Here is a 27,010-nt window from a genome sequence, read left to right as displayed (position 1 = left end):
TAGGCTGCATAAGAAACAACAACTCCCACACTCAGCTGTTTCTTATGAGATTTGGTAGTTCTCTAAAGCATAAAGATGGCAAGTTAGGAACATGGATTTCTTTTGAGAAATTCCTTTTACAAGAAGTGACAAAGTGTTTTTGTGAGTTTCATTGTGGTTCAGATTGAATGTTGCACTTGAGGTTTTGAAGCCTGGCAATGTGGCAGTTAAGGAAGATAATATGCACTTTATGGACGCCAATAAAATAAATCAGCAGAATGCCTCCATATTTAGGTCATACTTTAGAGTTTAGAGTACCGGTACCACTGTTATATTGACTAATCTCCATAGTTTGTTTATGCTGAGATTGTACCCGTGAAATTTTTTCCTTCTTAGAAAATTTTGCTTTGACATCTTCGCTTATTATTCACTTCAAATCCTCGAGGCAAAGAAGAACTACACTTCCAGCAGATATATGAGCAGATGGCCAACTGCTTCTGGAGCAGAAATGTTCATAGTAAGGGCATTTTATGAGATATTTCACAAATCTGTTAACTAAATTGTTACCAAAAAATTTCTTCACCAATATGTTTGTAAAGGTGTGTAATAACATGTGTTAAAATGTTGAAGGTCAACTCCCGTGGGAAACCCAGAAAAAAAGCTGTTGAATTCGGGTACCGAAAAATTATTTTCGAGAATTTTTATTTTTTAAAATCGGCCCTTAAGTAACTTATGAGGGGTCAAATAAGGGTTTTTCATGATTCTGAGTTGATTGTTAACATTTATATTTCACCACAGACACTCCTTTGTGGAAAAATAATTTCTAAATATATCTCATTTTCTACTTTGCAGGACATGGAGTCTAGCAATATGGATGAAGACGTTACTCCACCTGTGCTCAATTGCTTCATCTGTGCACGCTCGGATACACCAGCTGAAAGGCTCATACAGGCAACTCCAAAGGGATACTCAACTTTATTGAAACAAGCAGAAACTGTCGAAAATGTTACTGTTGTGGAACGTATGAAGGAGGCTCAAAAGGAAGGAAAACTGAGGTACCACCAGAAGTGTAAAAATGATCTGTACAACAACTTTGTTGCAACCACCAAGAAGTCAGCTCAAGCATCAAAGGCAGAGAAAGAGTCATCAAAGTTGAAGAGAAGACGCACTACTTGTGAGTTCAGTTCATCAACTGGCTGCAGTTCTAGAAGATCACAGTCAGTTGACCTACTGTATAAGGATGTATGCATTCTTTGCAACCAACCAGCCCAGCTCTACAAAAATAATCCAGCACAAGCTAGAAAGAAATACAGAGTGCCAGATAATTTGACTGCAGATACACTGAAGGCAAGCTTGCTGAAGACAGCACGGAGTCGCGGGGACGTCTGTCTTGACAATCGGTCTCAAGAACATCTGAAGGCTTGCAGGAACAAGTGTCAGCTGACTATCGATGTCAGTCATACTGTGTGTGGTGGGGTATGACTTTGGACCTAAATCAATCAAGGCAATATCATTGGATATGAACTTGAGTGCCGTCTTTATGATCTGAGTCTTCTCATCTCCATGGTCAAGATTAGCATGATGCGCTCGCAGAATATTGTCGGTGCCATCTTTGAGACAGAGTACATCTGCCCTTCTTTCCTGTGTTGTGAAATACAAGGTGTCTTCGTATTTCTCTAGAAGTTTTATCTTTAGCCAATGCTTTGAATAAGAAAGGCCCTTCTCTGGTGACTGATCAAACTCCTGCAGCTTTTCATGGACTTGGTCCATGTTCATTACCCCATGCTCTAATTCTGAGTCTAACCATTTGCAGAATTCAATAAAAACTGCCTCTCGCTCCTCATCAATACTCCTCTGTCCTCTCTTCCTTTTTCCTTCCTCATCAGTCTTGGACAAACTGTCACCTCTCGCAAACATAAGTTTGCATCGCAAATGGTACAGTGTTTCTTCTGCTACCAAGTCGTTGATCCCTTCCAGGCGTCCAGTGACTTCAGTTTTCCTTCCTTTTGAGCCTCCTTCATACGTTCCACAACAGTAACATTTTCGACAGTTTCTGCTTGTTTCAATAAAGTTGAGTATCCCTTTGGAGTTGCCTGTATGAGCCTTTCAGCTGGTGTATCCGAGCGTGCACAGATGAAGCAATTGAGCACAGGTGGAGTAACGTCTTCATCCATATTGCTAGACTCCATGTCCTGCAAAGTAGAAAATGAGATATATTTAGAAATTATTTTTCCACAAAGGAGTGTCTGTGGTGAAATATAAATGTTAACAATCAACTCAGAATCATGAAAAACCCTTATTTGACCCCTCATAAGTTACTTAAGGGCCGATTTAAAAAAATAAAAATTCTCGAAAATAATTTTTCGGTACCCGAATTCAACAGCTTTTTTTCTGGGTTTCCCACGGGAGTTGACCTTCAACATTTTAACACATGTTATTACACACCTTTACAAACATATTGGTGAAGAAATTTTTTGGTAACAATTTAGTTAACAGATTTTCATATGTTTCCCTTACTATCAGGACGTAGTCAAATGAGGAATTGCGGCTTCTGGAGCAGAACTGTTCAGGTCGGAGTCAAATGTGGAATTGCAGCTTCTGGAGCAGAAATATTCAGGTCGGAGTCAAATGTGGAATTGCAGCTTCTGGAGCAGAAATATTCAGGTCGGAGTCAAATGTGGAATTGCAGCTTCGAGAGCAGAAATGTTCAGGTCAGAGTCAAATGTGGAATTGCAGCTTGTGGGGCAGAAATGTTCAGGATGGAGTCAAATGTGGAATTGCAGCTTTTGGAGCAGAAATGTTCAGGTTGGAGTGAAATGTGGAATTGTGGCTCCTGGAGCAGAAATGTTCAGGTCAGAGTCAAATGTGAAATTGCAGCTTCTGGAGCAGAAATGTTCAGGTCGGAGCCAAATGTGGAATTGCGGCTTCTGGAGCAGAAATGTTCAGGTCGGAGTCAAATGTGGAATTGCAGCTTCTGGAGCAGAAATGTTCAGGTCGGAGTCAAATGTGGAATTGTAGCTTCTGGAGCAGAAATGTTCAGGTCGGAGTCAAATGTGGAATTGCAGCTTCTGGAGCAGAAATGTTCAGGATGGAGTCAAATGTGGAATTGCAGCTTCTGGAGCAGAAATGTTCAGAAATGTCAAACGTGGAATTGCAGCTTCTGGAGCAGAAATGTTCAGGACGGAGTCAAATGTGGAATTGTAGCTTCTGGAGCAGAAATGTTCAGGTTGGAGTCAAATGTGGAATTGCATCTTCTGGAGCAGAAATATTCATGTCGGAGTCAAATGTGGAATTGCAGCTTCTGGAGCAGAAATATTCAGGTCGGAGTCATATGTGGAATTGCAGCTTCTGGAGCAGAAATGTTCAGGTCGGAGTCAAATGTGAAATTGCTTCTCCATGTGGGGCAATCCCAGGACAGTGTATCACTGAAATAATTTCGCAGTGAGGAAAATGGCCCACTGTGGTGTGATTTGCAACAAGTCTAGATCATGCTGGGCACACGTGTGGGAAAACACGGTCTATTAAAGTCTTTCTTTAGTCTTTACCCAAACTTACCTGTATATTGCAATGGATTTTAATTGGAGGTAAAAAAAATTCTGCCTCTAGGGTTGAATACATATTCTGCCACACGTAAAAATGTTTAGTATCTGGATTTGAACCTTCACTAAAACAAATCAATTAGTCCATGTCACACACCCAACCTGTCCACAAAATTTTGTCCTAATCCGTACCTAACCTTTTGAGATATCCTGCTTACAGACAGACAAACAAACAGGGCTGAATACATAACCTTCATCCGCCTTCATTGGCAGAGGTAATAATATTGTCGTGTCCAGGCCAATTAACACCGACGCTGGATGTATGGACCGAACTGGCTTTACTCCCTCAGACTGCATCAATTTATTGGTGGCCTTGCGTGCGCATGGTAATGTGAGGAGAGACACTAGAACCTTATTTCTTTAAAAACAACAGGGTTTATTTCCCAAAACAAACAGGGGAAGGTTGAATCCGATAGTGGAGACGATGGCAGGTTGAGGGCGGAAAGAAAGGGGGGACACGGAATTCATGAATGATAACTATTTACAAGAGAAATAAATAACTCGATACAATGAGGTAAAATAAATCTATAGAAATCTAAGGCACCTCGCACCAGTTTCGATCACCGACAGGGAAAGGGAAACAAAAACTGGGTGGGCTTAAGCCTGCTGTAGAGACAGAAAATCAGGAACACGAGCAGGCAAGCAGGACCACAGTCAAGGGCAGACAAACAAAGAACATGTCCTCAGGATCTCGATCAAAAACCTGCTCTGGCAAGATCCCAATTCTCGTCCGTGCAACTTTTTCCCCCACCTCCCTCTATTGTACGAGGGTGCACACCAAACCCGAGAGCCTCTGGCTCCTCCCCTTGCACCAGACAGAGAAACCACTGATTTGTCTGCAATGCCAAAGTGATAGGCTCATGACTCAGCTTCATTGTGGACGATTCCAATAATCCTGAAGGCCTTGGTTTCCACGGCGTTAAGTTGAGCAGGATGTGAGGCAGGGGAGCCAGCTCAGAGGGGAGAGCAGTTCTCCATCAAGCTATGGATAAAAGCCATGTAGGTGGATAGGAGTTCAGGTGTGTCATGGAAGGTTTCTTTGAAGATGACTTTGTTTGAAGTGGCTGGATTTGGAGGCCAAATTTGAAATGTGGTTTGCCCAAGAACGATCATCGCTGATAGTGAGACCTAGGAGTTTGAATGACTGAACTTCTGCAACAAGTTTGTGTGACAGTCATTTCGGAGAGAGATAGGGAGAGTGTGAAATTTGTCAGGATTGAAAGATCTATTCCATGTGTTTGACCAGCTTGTGATTTTGTCAATGTCTGAAGAGAGGAAAGAGGCTGCAGTCTGTCTGACTGAAGGAGGAGGGATGTCATGGCAGAGGGTGGAGTCATCAACAAATATATGAAGAGGATTTTCCAGAGAGTCAGATAGATCATTTATTAAGATCAGGAAGAGGGACTGGGCCTGGAACACTGTCCTTGGGGCACTCCAGCCTTGACAGGGAGAGGGGGATCGGGGAATTTTGGGACCAATGCAAGCCCACCGGCTTGTGTCCAGTGAGCAAGAGGCCACAATTCTTCTCAATCAATCTTCTTTCTTTCTCTCTGTACCTCTTCCTTACCTCGTTTTGCTGGAATGACTGAGGCACCTGTGTTGTAGAAACTGCGACTAAGTGATTTAATAAGACTTGGCTTCTGTGCTATGGGTAACAGTTTTTCTTCTGTGGCGCTGCTTGTAAATACGCGCTCCTTGTTAAACTCTACAAACCGTTTTTCCCACGCTGCCCGATTGCCATCTTCTATTGGTTCGACATAGTGTGTGAAGTGACGCAGTTCAGCCCCGCTGTTTCATTATGGTCAGTCATTAGCCAACGTTCCACTTATGGTGTCGCTTGGCCATTTTGATTAATAACAGTGTAGAGTTGACAGCACGGTAATTCATCTGGGGAGGGAACGGGGGTGGGGGGGGTTAATTTGCCGGGAGGGTAAAGCAGAGTTAGATGATTCGAGAAACCAAATATATATATCGCTTTAGTTTAGCAGCTTAGCTTTTCATTTGCTTGGTGAGAGCATTTGACTTTGACACTCTTTCACTGCTACAGGCCCTTCGGCCCTTCTGGGTTTACAGTTATGACATTTTCATGATTGATTGTCGTGATGGTGATGATCATTCCAGCATTTGTCCATGTTGGAGAATTTCAATAATCCCATTCGTTCAACTCCTGACTGCTTATAAACAACGGTGATGCGTCCTGGTTGTGAATGGTGGGTGAAACACAATGTGCCGACGTGGCAGATGGCACTTGTAGGTTCCGCAAATATGATCTGGCCTCACCAATCACAGTTAGAGGTGGGTGCATCATCAGCCAGTATTTAAGCCAAAAGACCTCAAAGTTGTTAAGTGGATGAAACAGCGATTTATTGCTTTGACGAGCCCCAACAAGGGCGAAACTGGTCGGCCGAGCTTTTTTTCATCTGCTTGGTGACAGCATTTGACTTTGATTTTTCTTTCATTGCTCAAAGTTTCTCTAACAGTTATAGAGAGACATCATGAGGTCGTTGTGATGGTATCATCACGAGGTTTGTGCAGATCAGCGAATTTCAATAATCCAATATATATATATATTTATATACTCGTAAAAGTACCCAGTGTTGCCGGGTAACAATGAGTCGCTTCCTGATGGGAATATGAATGAGGGAGAGAGGAGGTAGGGAGAGGGGGGAAGGGAGGGAGGGGAGGGAGGGAGAGAGGGAGGGAGGTGGGAGAGGAGGAGGGGAGGGAGGGAGGTGGGGAGAGGAGGGAGGGAGGAGGGAGGGGGGAAGAGGAGGGGGAGGGAAGGAAAGGAGGGAGGGGGAGAGGGAGAGGTGGGAGGGAGGGGAGGAGAGGAGGGAGGGAGGAGGGGAGAGGAGGGAGGGAGGAGGGGAGAGGAAGGAGGTGAGGAGAGAAGGGAGGAGGGAGAGAGGAGGGAGGGAGGGGAAGGAGGAGGGAGAGAGGGGGAAGGAGGTGGGAGGGAGGGGGAAGGAGGAGGGAGGGAGAGGGAGGAGGGAGGGAGGGGAGAGGAGGGAGGGAGAGGAGGGAGAGGAGGGAGGAAGGAGGGGAGAAGAGGGAGGGAGGAGGGAGGAAGGAGGGGAGAGGAGGGAGGAGGAGAGGAGGGAGGGAGGAGGGGAGCGATAACATATATATATATATATATATATAACACACACACACCAATGTGTGGTGTGTACTGACCCTCGGATGTACGTTAAAAGTAGGCATCCCATCTGCTAGCATTAGTTGGTAGTCCGACGGTGTTGTTATCGCGGGCACCCAGGACAAAGTACGAACTCTCGCACACACAGCCGAGTATCCTGCATTGGAGTTGCGACCCGTTTCTGTAATATGAAAGTTGGTTCAAAAATAAATCCTACATTTGGTTTCCGTCATATGTTTCTTTTACTGCATTTTCACTCCCCATTCAGCACTCCTTCTCATTCTTTTTATCTCCGACTTCTTATTCTGCCTGCCAGTTTTCACTTGCTCTGTTCGTTCCCTTTTTGCTGTCACTGTTGCCATTGGATGCCTCATGGAATGAATCGATGAAACTATTTTAAAAGTCTGTCCACGTGTCTTTCTGTCCAAGTCTTGGTCTGTAATAGCTCTGCTGTTAAAGTTTTTACACCGAACAAACGTCATGCCTTTGTTTCGTATTAAACTCGTCATAATAAGAACAATTTCTGCGAATATGATTATTATTATGGGAGTGTGAGTGTGTGTGTGTGCGCGTGTTTTTGCTTACTTTCATGGTAAAGGACAAAAAAAAATTGACGAAGAGTTGATGATCAAGAAAAATATGTGGAGGTCTTTTTACTGACCTCATCCATGTTACCTTCATCATTTCGTGCAGAGGACGAGCAGTTTCGGAGGGTTTGATCTCCCGAGTCGTGTTCCAGGACAACCTTGTGATGGACGCAATGACAACTACGTGAGTATGCGCTCGGGTGCACGGGCACGGGAAATTGGTGTCTCATGGATGGTTCCTTTGGGTGCCGTTAGGTTTCCTATCGGCCTCCGACTGCATTTACCATTCCACAAAAGTGTTTGATTGGGATTTGAACTTGCAGTCACTCCATGACCAACTGAAAGTTATATGAGCATTGCCCTAATCAGTGGGCTACAAAGGAAGGAAAGAAACAATTATTGTTTGTTCAACATTCTTCGTTAAGTTTATACACGTGTGGACATTTGCACTGAAATCGGATCGAAACGTTACATCGATTTTTTTGCACGGAAGGTCAGCTCTTTTCTCTCATCTTAAAAGGTATAGTAAGTGGAAACACACAAATATCAACACGTGTAAATTAATGATTCAGTGAGTAAGGTCATGGACATACTGTAGGAAGAAAGAGCAAAAAGGTGATTTTATTAATGGATAGTTCTACATCAGGTATCTCAGGATAAAAGACGTGGAATGTCAAGCAGAGGGCTGTAGAATATCTTAGAGACTTGTACACTCTCATCTGAGCTATCTCGCCTGGGTTCAAATCTCGACAACTATAAACTGTCGTCCTGGTGTTTTGCATGCAGGGCAAGGTATCAATGTGTGTGTCGTCCCTCGGATGGATGTCCAATTGAGCATCCATCTGCTGGCATTGGTTGGTGGATGCTAAAGATTTCAGTGTGCCCTTTGCAAACAGTCGGCAAGCTGTCCCCACCACCTTGAACAAATTACAAATTCCTACACCCTCGGCCGAGTATCCTGTGCCAGTGTGGTGTTCAATCCAGGATTGTAACCCGAGCCAATAAACTGCTTTGGCATGACCAATGCTCTGTGTAGGGCATGGTGCATAATAATAAGAGGGAGAATTGCTTTACAATACATATCCCCTACCAAATATCAGTTTAAAATGTTAAAGGGTAAGGGGGAAAAGTCTGGAAAACTGGTCCATGTAAAGTACCTTCAGAAAGTATTCACACCCCTTGAGATTTTCGAATTTTGTTGTGCCACAGCCTTAATTTAAAATGGAGCAAATTAAGATTTTATTTTGTCACTGATATACACGTACAACAACAACAACATGCATTTAAAGGCCATTTTCCCTGCGAGAGCGGGGGTTAGCCTTGCAGTCCCCATGACAATCTTCTCCATTTTGCCCTATTTTCAGCATCTCCCCTTCTTAACCCCCTTGCCCGCATTTCTTCTTCCACCATCTTTAGCCAAGTCTTTCTCGGTCTTCCCCGTCCTCTACTTCCTTCTACATTCATTTCCATCACTCTTCTCAACCAGTCACTTTCATCCTTCCTCAACACATTACCAAACCATCTCAATCTGTTCCTCTTCACAGCACATCCATCACAGGCTCTATTCCCATGATCTTTCGCAATTCATCATTTGTCTTCCTCTCTCTAAATGATACTCCACACATCCACCGAACCATTCGCATTTCCACCCTTCGTTGCTGCTCCACGTTCATTACCCATGTCTCGCTCCCATAAATCATAACACTTCTCACACATGCAGCATACACCTTTCCCTTCAGCTTTAACGACACTCCCCTCATCATCAGCACACCACTCAGTTCCCGAAACTTCTTCCATGCACATCTCACTCCAGCAACCGTTGACCGAGTCTGATCCACCTTCTTCATTCAGCATGTCTCCGAGGTAGCAAAATGTTTTCACACCTTCCAGCTTCACGCCGTCTCCAAGATCCAACTCAACATTTCCTCCATCTGCAGCTCCCTCTGTGCACACCTTACATTTGAATGGAACTGCCACACTGGTTAATGACCCTCTCAGACCACTGCATTTTTGATGAACCCACTCAGCGCACATTGTACATTGAATGGAATTCACTCCGACACCCTTCCTGCACACAGCACATGGCCACTTCCCAGTTCTTTCCACCTCACCACATGCTTTACCACTTGCCATCACATTCGTCTTTCCGATATTCACCTTCAGACCTTTTGTCTCCATACATTCCTTCCACTTGTTCATCTTTTCCTTCAGTCCATCCATACTTTCTGCAATCAACACCAGATCATCTGCATACAACAACTCCCATGGTAAACCCTCCTTTACGTTCTGAGCCAGCAACTCCATCACAGCTACAAATAGTAGTGGACTTAGTACCAACACCTGATGCACTCCCACCTTCACCTCAAACTCACCACTGTTCCCGTCCTTCGTCCTTACAGCTGTGCGTGCTCTTTCGTACATTGCCATCACCACTCTGATCAACCATTCCTCCACTCCTAACTTCCTCAATGCCCATGTCACTACTTCGCGTGGAACCCTATCGAATGCTTTCTCCAGATCAACAAACCCAAGAAACAACTTCTTCCTCTTCTCCATGTACCTCTCCTGCAACTGCCTCACAATAAAGAGCGTGTCTGTCGTTCCTCTTCATGGCATAAATCCAAACTGCATTTCGTCGATCTTCACCTTCTTCCTTATCCTCCTCTCCAACACCCTTTCCAATACCTTCATTCCATGCTCCAATAACTTTATCGCTTGGTACGAGCCACACTCCAGAGGGTCACCTTTCCCCTTGTATAGAGGGACGAGGGTACTCAGTTCCCAATCCACTGGAATGCGACCTTCTTTCACCACCAGATTACAGATCTCTGCCATTCTCTTCACACCCCAACTTCCTGCTGCCTTCAACATATCTCCCACAACTCCCGTCGGCCCTCCCGCTTTTCTACTCTTCATTGCTTTTATCTCTTCCTCAACTTCCTTCTCAGTTATCTTCTCTGCCGGTCCTAAACCTGGGTTACTCTCTATGTTGCCATCCCATTCATTCTCTGTATTCAACAGCATTTCCATATATCTTTTCCATCTTCCTTTAATTCCATCTGGGTCCACAAAGATTTGTCCCACTTCATCCTTCAAGCAACTCACCCCCATCACATCACACCTCTCTTTCGCTATCTGCTTTGCAATCCTGAATACTGCTCTCTGACCCTCTTCCAAATCCAAGCGTTCTCCGAGCATTTTCCTCCATGCCTCCTGCACCTTTGCTACCTCTTTCTTTGCAGCCTTCTTGGCTGCCTTATAACTTCCATGCTCTGCCTTTTCTGCTCCCATACCCTCCGCTTTCTGCAACTCCTTGAACTTCTTCCTCTTCTCGTCAATCCTCTTTCCAACTTCATCATCCCACCACCATGTTTCCGAGTGCCTCGGTGGTCCTTTTGTCCATCCACATACCTCACCAACGGCTCCCAACAGACTATCTTTCATTCACATCCAACCACGTTCAAGCTCAACCACATCATCCTATACCCTACTCAGCCTCTCTTTTAATGCCTCCCTTTCTGTCACCTCTTTCAACCTCCACACCTTCATTCTCGGTTGGTACTTCACCCGCCGAGCTCTCCTCGCACATTTCACCCTTATGTCGCAGACAACCAAGTGGTGCTGTGAAACAGCCTCCTCCCCCGGGATCACCTTTGTGTCCCGGAGGTGCCCCCTATCTTGGCTACACACCATCAGGTAGTCAACGGTTGTCGTCGACCCACCTGACGTGTATGTAACAAGCTTATTATCCTCTTTCTCGACCTGAGTATTACAAATCAACAAATCAGCTCCATCAGCAAACTCCAAAATCCTTTCACCTTCTCAATTTCTCACACCATATCCGTAACCCCCATGAACTCCCTCAAAACCGTCCATACTCCTTCCCACATGTCCATTTAGGTCTCCTCCTACCACAACAACTTCCTCATCTTTCACGTTTTCCATCAGCTTCTCTATCGCACACCAGAACTTGTCCTTCTCTTCATCGCTCCGACCAACCTGCGGAGCATATCCCGAGATGACTTTCACCAAGAGCTTTCCATTCATCATTTTCACCATCATTAACCTATCACTCACTCTCGTCGCACTCACCACACTGTCTACAAATTCCTCAGAAAACAGGACACCAACACCATTCACGCCCTCCGGGCACCCTTGCCACACAAACTTGTATTTCTGCCCCTGCCTACCCTTCACCATTCTCACACCACTTCCCTTCCATCTCGTCTCTTCCACACAACATATGTCCACTCTTCTTCTGACCAATACTTCCACCACTTCTCCTGATCTCCCTGTCATTGTCCCTACATTCCATGTCCCAAACATCAGAAACCGATCTCCACTTCGGGCTGTACCCTGCCCATATGTAGTTGTAATTGTCATGGTTCTCTTTTTTTTGAGGCAATGTTTTTATGGCCGGATGCTCTTCTTGACGCCAACCCTCTTCGTCGCCTCTTACGACACGCAGGGATACGGTGTACCTATTCTAAACCAGGGTACACACCGGGGACTGATATACACATAATACTCCATTAATGTCAAAATGGATTTTTTTTAAAGAAATTTTTACAAATTAGTTAAAAATCAAAAGCTGAAATGTCTTGAGTCAATGAGTATTCAACCCCTTTGCTATGTCATTCCAAATTGAGCTCAGGTGCATCCAATTTGCTTTGATCATCCTTGAGATGTCTCCACAACTTTATTGGAGTCCAGCTGTGGCCAAATCAATTGAATGGACATGATTTAAAAAGAACCTTGGTTAGGGAGGTGACCAAGAACCCAATGACCACTCTGACAGAACTACAGAGTTCTTTGGCTGAGATGGAAGAACCTATGGGAAGGACAGCAGTCTTTGCAGCACTTCACAAATCTAAGCTTTATGGGAGAGTAGCCAGATGGAAGGCACTCCTGAGAAAAAAGCACATGACGGCACAACTGTAGTTTGCAAAAAGGCACGTGCAAGACCAAGATCCAAATAGGCCAAATACTCTGTGGTCTGATGAGATCAAAATTGAACTCTTTGGCCTCAATGCAAAGCGCCAGGTCTGGTGGAAACTAAGCACAGCTCATTGCCCATCTAACACCATCCCTAACGTCAAGCATGATGGATGCAGCATCATGCTACGGGGATGCTTTTCAGCAGGGTTTGGAAGACTTGTAAGAATATAAGGAACAATGATGGAGCCAAATACAGGCCAATCCTTCAGGAGAACCTGCTTCAGAGTGCAAAATACCTTGGACCTCTGCAAAATTTATGTTGCAACATGACAATGAGCACAAACATACAGCCAAAGTAACACTGGAATGTCTTTAGACCAAGAACGTGAAAGTCCTTGAGTGGCTTAGCCAAAGCCCAGCCTTGAATCCCCTTGAGAATCTGTGGAAACACTTGAAAAGTGCTGTTCACCGATGCTCCACATCCAACTTGACAGAGCTTGAGCAAATCTGCAAGGAATAATGAGAGAAACTGCCAAAATCCAGATGTACAAAGCTAATACAGACATACCCAAGAAGACTCGAAGCTGTAATTGCCGCCAAAGGTGCTTCTACAAAATATTCACCCAGAGGGGCTGAATACTTACTGTATGTAAATTAGATCTTTTTGCATTTCATTTTCAATGGATTTGTCAAAATTTCCAAAAACATGTTTTCATTTTGTCATTATGGGGTATTTTGTGTCGATTGGTGACAAAAAAATTAAGTTTAATGCATTTTTTAATTCCGGCTGTGACAACAAAATGTGAAAAACTCAAGGGGTGTAAATACTTTCTGAAGGCACTCTTCACATGCACGACAAAGACATTAGTAGAAGTCAATGTACTTTTACATGAGGTACATGGGCATTCGGTACACACACACACACACACACACACACACACACACAGTAATAATTTCCGCACACTCAGTCTACACACAAGTATCCTGCATTGGAGTTGCGACCCATTTCTGTAATATGAAGATTGGTTCAAAAATAAATCCTACATTTGGCTTGATTTGGGCTGTTGTGCTATGTATGTGGTGAAAGAATACAAAAACTAGTATATGCAGTAAATGTTTAGAATTATATGCTGTACTCATTTCATGGTGTGGCAATAAAGTTCCAGGACCATATTTATCATACTAAAATAAGGCAATTCTCGGTATGTGTGTATGTACGTCTGATGATTATATAATTGAAAACGGCTGGGTCTATCTCCACCAAATTTTGCAGACATGCTTGGTGGTACCCAAAATCAGGTCATGGACACAAAATAATTCAACCCCCCCCCCCACTCCCCCACTTCCGGGGGAATGGGGAGACGACTTGTGATTTTCAGATGTACACTGCGAATAGTGCAAGCGGACTAACCACTGACCCCTGCCGGAGGGTATTGAGGGTGATAAAATATGCCATTTTTGAAAAACAAATCCTCTCGCTCCCAGTTATTCTAAATATAGCAGGCACCTTAAAGGCAGCACAATCAATCCAGTATTTAATGGAATTGCAACAGACTGTCACTGGAGAAGATCTTTCTGAATAAGTAAAGAATGTCCACTGACCGAACGCTATTGCAGAGATGCCCTTTGATATATTTTTTTATGGTCAACGGAGCAGGAACGTTTTACAGGGTGATGGTAAGGGGAATATGAAATATGATTGAAAATGTGATCCTTTGTTAACAAAGTCAAGCACAGAGTATTGTTGTGCACAACACACCGGTGTTGATTAGACTGGAATTATAAATAACAGCTCCTGACCTTCGATCCCAGCCATTCCAGCAAAGAAAAAATGTTCTGTCTTGCAAACATGCTGAGAATAATTTGTTTTCGAGCTTTATTGCCACATTGCATACTTTCAATGTGTACTTTTCTACATGGATGAACTTGATCACAGAAGGCGCAGAGCGCCGCACTAGGAATTGTGCCCTCCAGTTACCTGTGCATTTGTGTAGGCTGGCCTGGGTCGAAGGGTCCGCTCTGTTCGCGAGTCCTTCCGCCGCACAGTGAGCCGTCTGACGCGTGGAAATTACGACGAGCTGGTAATGATCTCGATTTCTGCTTCACTGTTGAAGCTGTCTTATTAACCAGTTTGTCTTCACGTACCTCAAGGTTCACTCCAAGAGTGTAACTCATTGTAATGAAAGTTTCCACAATGAAGCCTTGTTTATGGGCGTACTCGATATTGTACTGCAATGCATTGCATTAGGCTCCAACAAATCTTGTTTTTGTTTTTAGACAGAGAGCTCAGACAGGACACCACTTTGTCCACCGACAGAACGTCCATCTCCTGGCCCTTCCAGTAGCTCCTCTGATAACCTGCACTACTGGGATGGCTACGCAGGTATGTGCCGCTCTGTTGCATCCATCATGAAGAAAAATAATTCACACCATCTATATAATAATAGCGTAAGGACTCGACATTGTTATCCCTTTTACGCCGCACCCAGTGACCCGATGCCCACGGCACTAATGGATTTACGATCTACGAACCGCGCTCTTTGTTTATCACGTACAGCCATACTCGAAAAATCTGAATTAGCCGACGTTGGGGCCCAAAAGCATCCGATTAACTGCCGATACGACGCCATCTTACGACGCCATCGTATTGGCATCTGCTGGGCGAAGGCGAAGCAAGCCGTCCGCTGATTGGACAGTCGAAGGCGACAGCAAGCCGTCCACTGAGTGGACAATCCCAGAGTGGTGCTATGCCGATTCCTATTATGAATCCATTCATTTTTCAAAAGTATATCGTGGCGTTGAAGGAGCTGTGCTCCCACGTAGTCGGAAGAATGGACGCGACAAAAAGCTGGAATTAGTCCGAGTTTCTTTATTGTCACAAAACAACTCGGGTACTCTGAAAAGCCCGTTTATCGGGCAGCAATATATATACACACATTATCCCGGAGCGTTTGCCCAGGAAAGGCGAGAGGGGGCGTGGCCGGGCGTCCTGGCCGCGGCCTGGCAAGTCGAGGGCGGGCATGCCCGGGCATACCCGGGCGTCCCGGACGCGGCCTGGCAAGTCGAGAGCGGGCGTGCCCGGGCGTCCCGGCCGAGGCCTGGCAAGTTGAGCGCGGGCCTGCCCGGGCGTCCTGGACGAGCCCGGCATGGTGATCGCTCCGCGTCCTTGGTAGGTGCAAGGCAATTGTGTAAACCCAGCGGTAGCGGCTACACACGTCCCCCCAGAATCGACTTGCACCGGCAGGGTCAATTTGAGGGGGGTCCTGATGACCCGGCCGAAGCGACCCCTGGCGGGTCGTGGGGGGGGGGGGGTGGGGTCCGGTGTGGTGGTGGGCGGTTGAGTGGGGGGCACCGTGGACAGGGGGCGGCCTCGCCGCGGCGGAAGGGCCAACCGTGGCGGTTGGTCGATGTCCACGTGCGCCGGCTTGAGGCGGTCCACCGCAATCCGGTCCGACCTGCCGCCGATGTCGATGACGAACGACTTGTCGTCCCGTCGCAGGACCCGGAAGGGCCCGTCGTACGGCGGCCTAAGTGGCCCCCGATGTGCGTCATGACGCACAAAAACGTACTCCGCTGTGCGAAGCGCTGGGGGGACGATGGACTGGGGGTCACCGTGGTGGGATGTTGGCACGGGGGCAAACCGTCGGGCGGCCTCCTGGAGGTCCGAGCGCTGGTGAGCTGCTGACCAGGGACTGGTAGCGTCGGGCACGAATTCGCCCAGGACGCGTAGCGCCTGGCCGTAGACAAGCTTGGCGGTGGATGCCCGGAGGTCCTCCTTGGGGGCCGTGCGGAGGCCCAAAAGGACCCACGGCAGCCGGTCGGCCCAACCGCCGTCTTGAAGGCCGGCCATGAGCGCGGCCTTCATGGAGCGGTGGAATCGCTCGCACAACCCATTGGCTTGGGGGTGGTAGGCCGTAGTACGGTGGAGCTTGACCCCCAGGTTGTGGGCGACCGCGCCCCACAGCTCGGAGGTGAACTGCCGTCCGCGGTCCGACGAGATGTCCGCTGGTGCGCCGAAGCGGGCGACCCAGGTGGCGATGAAAGCCTGCGCCACGTCGGCGGTGGTGGTGGAGACGAGGGGAACGTCCTCCGGCCACCTGGTGGTCCTGTCCACCATGGTGAGCAGGTGTGTGAACCCCCGTGATGGGGGGAGGGGGCCCACCAGATCCACGTTGACGTGGTCGAAACGTCGTTCGGGCACGGTGAAAGGTGCCAGCGGGGCCTGGGTGTGTCTGTGGACCTTGGCCTGTTGGCAGGCTGTGCAGGTGCTGGTCCAATGGCGGACGTCCCGTCGAAGGCCGCGCCAGACGAATCGCGCCGACACCAGCTTCTGGGAAGCTTTTCGGCCCGGGTGGGAAAGGCCGTGGAGGGAGGCGAAGATGCGGCGTTGCCAGGTAACGGGCACGATGGGGCGAGGCTGGCCTTGGGAGACGTCGCAGAGCAGGGCAGTGTCCGCGAAGGGGATGTCGGCCAGGCGGAGGCCCGTGTCCACCGCCCGGAGGGCTTGCACCGTGGTGTCGGTGGTTTGGTCCGCCGCCATAAGCGCGAAGTCCACGCCGAGGTGGACCGCATTCGCGCTGGCCCGAGAAAGACAATCGGCCACGGCGTTGTTTTTGCCGGCGACGTGCCGGATGTCCGTGGTAAACTCCGACACGGCGGAGAGGTGGCGCTGTTGGCAGGCCGACCACGGCTCCGTGACCTTGGCCATTGCGTAAACCAACGGCTTGAAGTCAACGAACGCCGTGAAGGGTCGGCCCTCCAGGAGGTGGCGGAAATGGCGAACGGCCAGGTGTAGACCAAGGAGCTCACGGTCAAACGTGCTATATTTGAGCTCGTTCGGCCGGAGCTGCCGGCTGAAAAAAGCGAGTGGCTGCCAAACCCCGTTCACCCATTGCTCATGTACGGCGCCCACCGCGTAGTCGGAGGCAACCGTGGTGAGGGCGATGGGAGCGTTGAGCACCGGGTGAGCGAGCAGTATTGCGTCGGCGAGGGCCCGCTTTGAGCTTTGGAAGGCCGCGTCCATTGCTGCGGACCAGACGATGTCGTGCTTGGCCGGCTTGCCCCGGAGGGCTTCGTAGAGGGGCCGCATGAGCGAGCAGCGCGGGGCACGAAGCGGTGATAGAAATTCACCATTCCCAGGAATTCCTGCAGGGCCTTTATGGAGCGGGGACACGGAAACGTGGTGATGGCCTCGACCTTGGTTGGCAGCGGCACGGCCCCGTTCTTGGTGATGTGGTGGCCCAAAAAATCAACGGCCGTCGTGCCGAAGTGGCATTTGGCCGGGTTGACGATGAGGCCGTGCTCGCTGAGGCGCCCGAACAGCGTTCGGAGGTGGAGGAGGTGCTCGGCCTGGGACGTGCTGGCGACGAGGATGTCGCCCAGGTAAACGAAGAGGAACGGCAGGTCACGCAGCACGCCGTCCATCAAGCGCTGGAACGCCTGAGCCGCGTTCTTGAGGCCAAATGGCATCCGTAGGAATTCGAATAAGCCGAACGGCGTGATGACGGCCGTTTTAGGGACGTCGGCCGCCCTGACAGGTACCTGGTGATATCCCCGTATGAGATCGATTTTTGAAAAAATGACCCGTCCTGCCAGACGGGCGGAGAAGTCTTGGATGTGCGGGATCGGATACCTGTCGGGGGTGGTAGCGTCGTTAAGGCGGCGGTAGTCGCCACATGGACGCCAGCCGCCCGCTGGTTTTGGGACGATGTGTAGTGGCGAAGCCCACGCGCTGTCGGAGCGCCGCACGATGCCGAGGTGTTCCAAAGCGTCGAACTCGGCTTTGGCCACGGCGAGCTTGGCTGGGTCGAGGCGGCGGGCTCTGGCGTAGACCGGCGGGCCCGTGGTTGGTATATTGTGCTCGATCCCATGTCGTACTGCGACGGCCGAAAACGTCGGCCGCGTGAGGGCCGGGAACTCCGTGAGCAGGCGAGCAAACTCGTTCGCCGACGGGAGGGCGCATGCCAGCTCGGTCGGAGCGGAGCTGCTCAATGTGCATACCAGGGAGCTGAAGGTCTCGGCGTTGGTGAGGCGACGCCGTTGGACGTCCACCAGCAGTCCGTGTGCGCAGAGGAAGTCGGCGCCTAGCAGAGCCATGGGCACACTGGCGGTTACAAAAGTCCAAGCAAAGCGTTGGCCGCCGAAGCAGAGGGTGACGTTGCGCGGGCCGAAGGTGCGGAAGGCCGATCCGTTGGCCGCAACCAAGGAGCGGCCGCAAACCGCGGACTGCCTGTCCTGATCGGAGGCGGGTATGACGCTCAGTTGGGCGCCGGTGTCGCACAGGAAGCACCGTCCGGACGCTTTGTCCATGATGAAAAGTAAATTGCCCGTGTGGCCGGCGCTCATGGCTGGTAATGAACGCCGGCCCGGCTGTTTCCCGGCCTGCCGAAGGTGCACAGGGGTCGGCATGTCCGGGCCTTCTGTCCGAACCTGGCATGATAGTAACACCATGCTTGGTCAGGTGGAGGCCCCGGTCGTCGTGCTGGAGGTGGTCGGCTCGGCGTTGCGGCTGCCAATTGCGTCGGCAGTTCGGTCGTCGACCGTGCCGGGTGCTCGGGCGCCATGGGCATTGCGTCGGACGGCGGTGGGCCCCAGGTCGCTGCTGCAATGCGTTGGCCTGCCGCGGAGATCTTGTCGGCTTCCCTGGCGAGGGTGCGGGGATCCGTGATCGTCGTGCTCGCCAGGGCGAGGCGTACCGGACTAGGCAGCTGACGGAGGAACAGCTCCCGGAACAGGAATGCTGGAGAGTGCTCGCCGAGCAGCGAAAGCATGTTGTCCATTCGCTCGGACGGGCGCGTTTCGCCGAGCTCGGGCAGGTCGAGCAGGCGCCGTGCGCGTTCCGCCGATGGGAGGGCGAAAGCGTCGAGGAGGAGCTTTTTAATCGCGCCGTATTTGTCAGCGGCTGGCGGGCTCTCGAGGAGGCTCAGGGCGCGGGCCGCGGTGACTGAACCGAGCGCTGCTACCACATGGTGGAAGCGGATGTCGTCGGCCGTGATGCCTCGCAGGGCGAACAGGGAGTCCGCCTGGGCGAACCAAACCGCCGCGTGAGCCTCCCAGAAGGTAGGCAGTTTAAGGGCAACTGCCGTGTCCATGTCGGTAGGTCACCAATGAAGGAGCTGTGCTCCCACGTAGCCGGAAGAATGGACGCGACAAAAAGCTGGAATTCGTCCGAGTTTCTTTATTGTCACAAAACAACTCGGGTACTCTGAAAAGCCCGTTTATCGGGCAGCAATATATTGTTACAGACGCGGCTTTTAGATGTTATATGGACCGAGCGGTGGTGTATTTAACCGCGTCCGAACAGTTACTCCCCGATTAAAACCCGATTTCACCCGACGTTGACCAGATCGCCCCACGGATATTCAATCGGGAAATCTCTAAAGCGATCGCAAGAGAATGAAAAAGAAGAAGAAGAATACGGAGGAAGAACAGATTTATTATACACACACAAGCAATATTTTAGAGCGACCAATATTATTTACAGCAATAGATGGAAAAGAGCAGTCACACAGTGCATTGTTAACTTATTCTATTTCATTTACTTAATCCCCAAGACAAACGAGTAGGACAGGACGTTCACACTCACACGGTGGATATTGCAGGAAGGAATAGCTGAGGTGGACGCGTGGAGGAAGGCAAGGTCGGAGGCCGCAGCACCCCTCGCGGTTTTGGCGGGAAAACCTCCGTCGCGTATCCGCGGCCGTCACGCGCTGGCTCGGCACACCTGCTCCTCTTCCTGGGGTGGAGCCGTCTCCCTCCGTTCAGCGCGTCTCTCCGACGACAGGGGATATTGCAGGCAGGTAGGTAGGTAGGGCTTGCGGTGGATTGCGCTCCTCTTCCAGGTCATCCCCCAGCGTATCTCTCAAGGCCTCTCTTTGGTGCAGCCTCGTTGCTCCTCTCCAGTCATCTCTCATCTGGACTCTCGTAAAGCAGTCCCCTGCAGTCGCTTTTATCACCTCCAGCGAAATCAAGCCGCCGACTCCGAGGGCGCGCCTACCGGGTCACTCACCGCGGTGTTGATTGGCTGTTAGGGCTGGTTCACTCCTTGCTTCTTATGACGAGGTGGAGACACGCCTTTCTTCCCCAACCTTACCTCGTGGCCAATGGTGGTTTGAAGAAAACCAGCCAAAATGCGGAAGGCAAATGGAAGGGAGGTTTTGGGGAAATTGGAAGGGCCTACGCTTATTTTGTTTGATACAATGCAAAGTCAATCTAGTGGAAAACACATACTTAGCCTACATCGAATAAGGAAATACACTATTTAACAGATATATCGTGACCTGCGTGTATGTTCTATGAAATTAATTAGGAGGACGGCTGCGACCATTATTTACATTACCAGGATGTTACCATACCAAAACCATACTCTTCACATCCGTTACCCTTCCTCCAAAATTGTTACACTCCTCAAAACCCGTTACACTTCTCAAAACCCGTTACACTTCTCAAAATCGTTACACTGCACCCTCCTTTCTTCAGGCACGTCCTCGGGCCTACTAGACTTAACTGAGTGTGACATGTAGGTGTAATTCCCTCTACAATTAACCTGACCCTGAGTGTGACAATTTTAAAACACAAATAAGTATGTCCCCCTATTGCATTGCATCCTGTCTAACAGACTCAAGCCCACAGCTAACCGAATTACGGAATTATTCTGAAACTATACATTTACGGTGGGGAGCATTATTTACAATGACGTGATTTCTTATTTACAACGCAACCCAGGACCTGTGTGTTTTTTTCTTTTTCTTTTTAGGGAACAAGAGAAAGAAATTCCTGTTGGGAGGGAGGAGACAGCACGCATTGCATCGATGCACCAGTACCAGTACCAATACCACCAAAGCACCCAAAAGCACCCAAAAGCACCACCAGCACCACAAAGCACCACTCGGTGCGCAGTCACCATGGTTCATAATAAACTCAACAAAACAACTGGTGGTGGTCTTCTCCTTCTCTGCTGGGCCGATGTTCTTCCCGACGTCTTCTGGCTTCATGCGGCCTATTTGGACATACTAAAAAAAGCACAACTTGTGTCCATTTTTATTTAGGGCCTCAGGGGCCAACTAAGGGTGGTCCACCTGTTTGGCATAGGTGCCACCTTACCGAGGTCCGCAAGCAAGATTCCCTGGCCACTATGGCCGGTTTCCAACAGAGGTGCCCTGCCCCAGAACCTGGGGTCCATCAAGTGGTACTTGGCCGCCGAACAGCGGTCCATAAAGTGGTACATCAACGCAATGCGTGCTGGTTCTGGGAATCTCGGGCGCACAATGGCCACCTCACGCACGCTCCCCTCGGCACCCAATGGCGCACAGGTCATGTGGGAGACAAAAGAAAGACAATTGAGCGAGGGGTAAGGTCACAAGGGTACACGTCAAACAAGGCAATGCAAGGTGAAATGCGTACGGAGGGCGAAGTGAGAAAGCTCGTCCCTACCGTACGTCACCCCCCTGTCACCTACACTACCCTTGCTCTTACCCCATATTTACAAAATCTACCCATTTACAAATTCGTCACTACTGTCACGTCTTCCCCATATTTCCCTTATACCAAATTCGTCACCACAATCCCTCTACTTCAAAATTTGCCATCATCAAATTCATCATCAATCCTCATAAGGAGGCAGAGATGGAACATCAAAGCACAATGTCACACCCACGTCATGATGCGTCTCACAACCCAAACATTTGCACAGTAAAAAAAATAATCAAACATGGCATGGTGTGGAGTACCTGTCACCTCAGGTGAGTGGATGCAGATGGTGTGAGGAGATCCTTCATCCTAACTATCCTCTAAATGATTTTAACACACTTTACACTACCCGGGGTCTTTCCCTGCCAATTCATTGGCCAACTTACACTATGGGTTCTAATAACCAATTCCCATTGGCCAAACTGTGGTGCTCCTCAATTTTGGGGTCTCACTCCCCCGATTCATCTCCCGGTGCTCTAGCACAATTTCTGGGCTGCGACGTGTACCTCTCCCAACAGGTCTACCCACCTGCACACCTCCACCACTGTAGTTGCCACCCGAGCTTACCTAGCTCCTCACCCTAACCTATCTAACTGGGGGCAGCCCCTCTCCTGGCTCTGTCACCCCTTGGTGCCCTCTGGCACTGGGCTACCCGGGTCCGTCCTCCGGATCCTCGGGCCCCATCCACACAACTACTACCGGCTCCCAGAGCCCACCTGCGGCCTCACCTGGCCGACATCCTTACAGTGGTGGAGTGCCCAAACCAACTACACACACTAACAGGCTACACGCCCAGCCATTTCCACAACACCAACGCACCCATCCACATACCATTCTGTCACCCGCACCACAGATGCCAATATCCAACTACAATTTACCTATACCCTCTACCTAACACTTACACTACCCGCCCCGGGTATCCGTGATGGGGGTCCACTCTTCCCCCATTCACACCTTCGCACCATCCACTCCACTCCACAATTTCCACCATACTCACTCCACGACCATCCATTCCAATACTCCAGATATTCCACACTACCATTTATTCCACACAGCCACATACACCTGTTCTTCATTCACCTGTCGTTGCACACCTGTGCAATCATACCTGGTGCCACCTGCACCCTCCTTTCTTCCTGGACCATTTGGTCAACACAACACGCAATCACCACTACTCCCTCATACACTGCTCCACACACCTGTTCAGTTGCACACCTGTGCAATCACACCTGTTCCATTCTCCCACACACGGCATCATCTCAGCTAACTCCTCCCCTCTGAAACTTGCGCTTCCCAGTCGTCCCTTTAAACTATTGCGCTCCCACGTCATTATCAACCACACTAACCTACCTGCGTCCCCACTACAGGTATCAGTCACTAACTAACCTTATCGTTACCTAAGGTCATCTTCGCTAGATCCCTATCATTATCCAAGCCCTCCCTGGCTCGTTTTCACTGCCATAAACCCCATAATCTATAGCGCATTTGCCCCCACCTGTGAGGGATGGTGGATTTGCCATCCCACCACATCGGGGGTCTCTCACTACCAATTTCGCTCGTCCAAATCCAACAATTCAAAAATTTTCCATTTACTGCCAATTCTATTCACTTTTCTAAATTTCGTTTCAAATCACTACTATCACTATCACCATCACCCGTCTACTTATTACATCCTCTCGGTGCGCCAATTCACATCACCCGTCTACTTATTACATCCTCTCGGTGCGCCAATTCACATCTACAGCCCGGCTTCGTACAGCCGAGCAATGAACGCGGGTCGTTTTTTTTTTTTTTTCCTGCAGGTTGAATCCGTCCGGCTTTCGGTTCAAGGGAGGTGGTTTGGTTGGACCGAGGCTCCACGCACCATCTCGGCGCGGCACCTTGCGGTCCCGGGCCCGATGGCTCAATCTCCCCCGGTCGGAACCCCGTCCCCACGAGGGGGCACCGTTCCGCCTCCTCCCACTCGCCCTCGAACCGGACCGGTCGCCTCGCCCGGCAAAGCCCGGACTCGACCGTGCGGGGCGGGGCCAAGCCCGAATCGGCAACGACGCTTCGAAGAGAAGCGACGCAGCATCGATCCGCGCCGGGCCTCGCACCCAACAAAGCACCCCACGCCCCGAGTGCTCGCATCGGCTATCCGTCGCCCTAACCGCTAACCTGGTTACCATCGATGCTTTACTTGCATGCTTACAAGCATACGCTACCCCTTTCACCCTTACAAAACCTGGCGTTCCAACGCCGTCCGTACATTCCACCAACGCTCTCCCTGTTACACACCATACCTCTCGCGCACACTCTCCCGTTACACCCTCTGTAACACTCACCACAGACGTACACTTTCTCGTTACATCCTCTGTAACACTCACCACAGGTGTACACTCTCTCGTTACTTCCTCCGTAACACTCACCACAGGTGTACACTCTCTCGTTACTTCCTCCGTAACACTCACCACAGGTGTACACTCTCTCGTTACTTCCTCCGTAACACTCACCACAGGTGTACACTCTCTCGTTACTTCCTCCGTAACACTCACCACAGGTGTACACTCTCTCGTTACTTCCTCTGTAACACTCACCACAGGTGTACACTCTCTCGTTACTTCCTCCGTAACACTCACCACAGACGTACACTTTCTCGTTACATCCTCTGTAACACTCACCACAGGTGTACACTCTCTCGTTACTTCCTCCGTAACACTCACCACAGGTGTACACTCTCTCGTTACTTCCTCCGTAACACTCACCACAGGTGTACACTCTCTCGTTACTTCCTCCGTAACACTCACCACAGACGTACACTTTCTCGTTACATCCTCTGTAACACTCACCACAGGTGTACACTCTCTCGTTACTTCCTCCGTAACACTCACCACAGGTGTACACTCTCTCGTTACTTCCTCCGTAACACTCACCACAGGTGTACACTCTCTCGTTACTTCCTCCGTAACACTCACCACACCGCGCTTCCATGTACCCCCTCGCACACGCGCCTCGACCGGCTCACTCCTGACGGCACACTCACTCCTCGGCGTGCACTTTTTCCTCACACACCCCATGGTCGGACATTCTCGCACACCTCTTTTTTCGCACACCTGACCTGTCACACACTTCACCAACGGCCTTTCACGAACACCCGGATCCAAACCAATCCCCAAGCCGACTGAAGCTTTCCTCACATCATATACATTGCCACTCACCTCCGTACTTCGTCTCCGCCCCTCCTTTGCCACCTGCAAACTCTTTATTTGGTTAGTGAGCACCACATCATGATTTGAACACAGACCTTGTACATAATCCATTTCTCCCTGCAATTCCCGGGCTACCTCCGTCATCTCTTCAATTTTAATTATTCCCTCTTCCGCTTTTTCTGTACTCACCTCGACGACCGTTGGCTTTAATAAAATTCCCTCTACCTCATCGGTCGCCGGCTTTTCCAAGCCCCGGGTCGCGATTTCTACCCCCGTCATTGTACCCGTGCTTTCCTCCGCTTCGCTCAACCAGCGCTTTTCGACTCGCGTTACCTCCTCGTGCACCCCTGGGACCCTTTCGCCCAACTTGCGGTCTCTGTCCCTCTGCTCCCGTGCCTCTCTATCGGCCCTCATTCCGTTCGTTGTTGCTTCAATTTGGTTTCCCAATTTGTTCGTTATTGCTTCCATTTGGTTTCCCAATTTCTCCCCGTCTCTCAGCATCTCGGCGAATTGCGCCATGAAGGCTTGCATTTGGACCACCGTTGGTTGTACAAAGGGTGCGGCCGCAGCTGCCCCCTCAACCACGTGCGCGAGGCTGCCATTTTGTGCACCTGATACACCCTCAACCACACCTTCTTTACTCTCCTCCACCATTTTTTTTCCTAAGTCCTGGGTCGATTCTACCCCGTCTATCTCTCCCACCGACATCCGATCGCCTTGATTGTCCATGGCGCGATCTAAAAATTCGGGTTTTATAAAACAACACAATTTCGTCCGCTTTATAATTTTGAGCGCGTGCAGCGCGCTCCGGGTCGATCTCACTCCCCGACACCAATTGTTACTCTAATAGTACAATTGGTGTTCCAAAATTTGGGCCTAACAAATTTAGTCCCAGGTTCGAATCCAACTCCTCGACACCAATTGTTACGGTACTAACACAATTGGTGTCCAAAATTTGGGCTAAATAAATTTAGTCCCAGGTTCGAATCCCATCTCCTGACTACCAATTGTTACAGACGCGGCTTTTAGATGTTATATGGACCGAGCGGTGGTGTATTTAACCGCGTCCGAACAGTTACTCCCCGATTAAAACCCGATTTCACCCGACGTTGACCAGATCGCCCCACGGATATTCAATCGGGAAATCTCTAAAGCGATCGCAAGAGAATGAAAAAGAAGAAGAAGAATACGGAGGAAGAACAGATTTATTATACACACACAAGCAATATTTTAGAGCGACCAATATTATTTACAGCAATAGATGGAAAAGAGCAGTCACACAGTGCATTGTTAACTTATTCTATTTCATTTACTTAATCCCCAAGACAAACGAGTAGGACAGGACGTTCACACTCACACGGTGGATATTGCAGGAAGGAATAGCTGAGGTGGACGCGTGGAGGAAGGCAAGGTCGGAGGCCGCAGCACCCCTCGCGGTTTTGGCGGGAAAACCTCCGTCGCGTATCCGCGGCCGTCACGCGCTGGCTCGGCACACCTGCTCCTCTTCCTGGGGTGGAGCCGTCTCCCTCCGTTCAGCGCGTCTCTCCGACGACAGGGGATATTGCAGGCAGGTAGGTAGGTAGGGCTTGCGGTGGATTGCGCTCCTCTTCCAGGTCATCCCCCAGCGTATCTCTCAAGGCCTCTCTTTGGTGCAGCCTCGTTGCTCCTCTCCAGTCATCTCTCATCTGGACTCTCGTAAAGCAGTCCCCTGCAGTCGCTTTTATCACCTCCAGCGAAATCAAGCCGCCGACTCCGAGGGCGCGCCTACCGGGTCACTCACCGCGGTGTTGATTGGCTGTTAGGGCTGGTTCACTCCTTGCTTCTTATGACGAGGTGGAGACACGCCTTTCTTCCCCAACCTTACCTCGTGGCCAATGGTGGTTTGAAGAAAACCAGCCAAAATGCGGAAGGCAAATGGAAGGGAGGTTTTGGGGAAATTGGAAGGGCCTACGCTTATTTTGTTTGATACAATGCAAAGTCAATCTAGTGGAAAACACATACTTAGCCTACATCGAATAAGGAAATACACTATTTAACAGATATATCGTGACCTGCGTGTATGTTCTATGAAATTAATTAGGAGGACGGCTGCGACCATTATTTACATTACCA

At 49.5% G+C, this 27,010-nt stretch overlaps 1 protein-coding gene across 1 annotated transcript in view; it reads left to right on the top strand.

The window, feature by feature from the left end:
• Nucleotides 1-27,010, top strand: part of LOC137424239 (uncharacterized) — a 238,076-nt gene that overhangs the window by 137,139 nt on the left and 73,927 nt on the right. The window contains exons 12-14 of the mRNA XM_078773568.1: nucleotides 7,411-7,488; nucleotides 14,237-14,323; nucleotides 14,520-14,625. Of these exons, the coding sequence (XP_078629694.1) occupies nucleotides 7,411-7,488; nucleotides 14,237-14,323; nucleotides 14,520-14,625 (271 nt within the window). The remainder of the gene's footprint in view (nucleotides 1-7,410; nucleotides 7,489-14,236; nucleotides 14,324-14,519; nucleotides 14,626-27,010) is intronic.

This window comes from Myxine glutinosa, chromosome 3, assembly GCF_964187855.1.
Source record: "Myxine glutinosa chromosome 3, kmMyxGlut1.1, whole genome shotgun sequence".
NCBI classification, from domain to species: domain Eukaryota; kingdom Metazoa; phylum Chordata; class Myxini; order Myxiniformes; family Myxinidae; genus Myxine; species Myxine glutinosa.
Note: the sequence above shows the minus strand (reverse complement) of the source record. Positions and strands in the feature narration are given on the sequence as shown.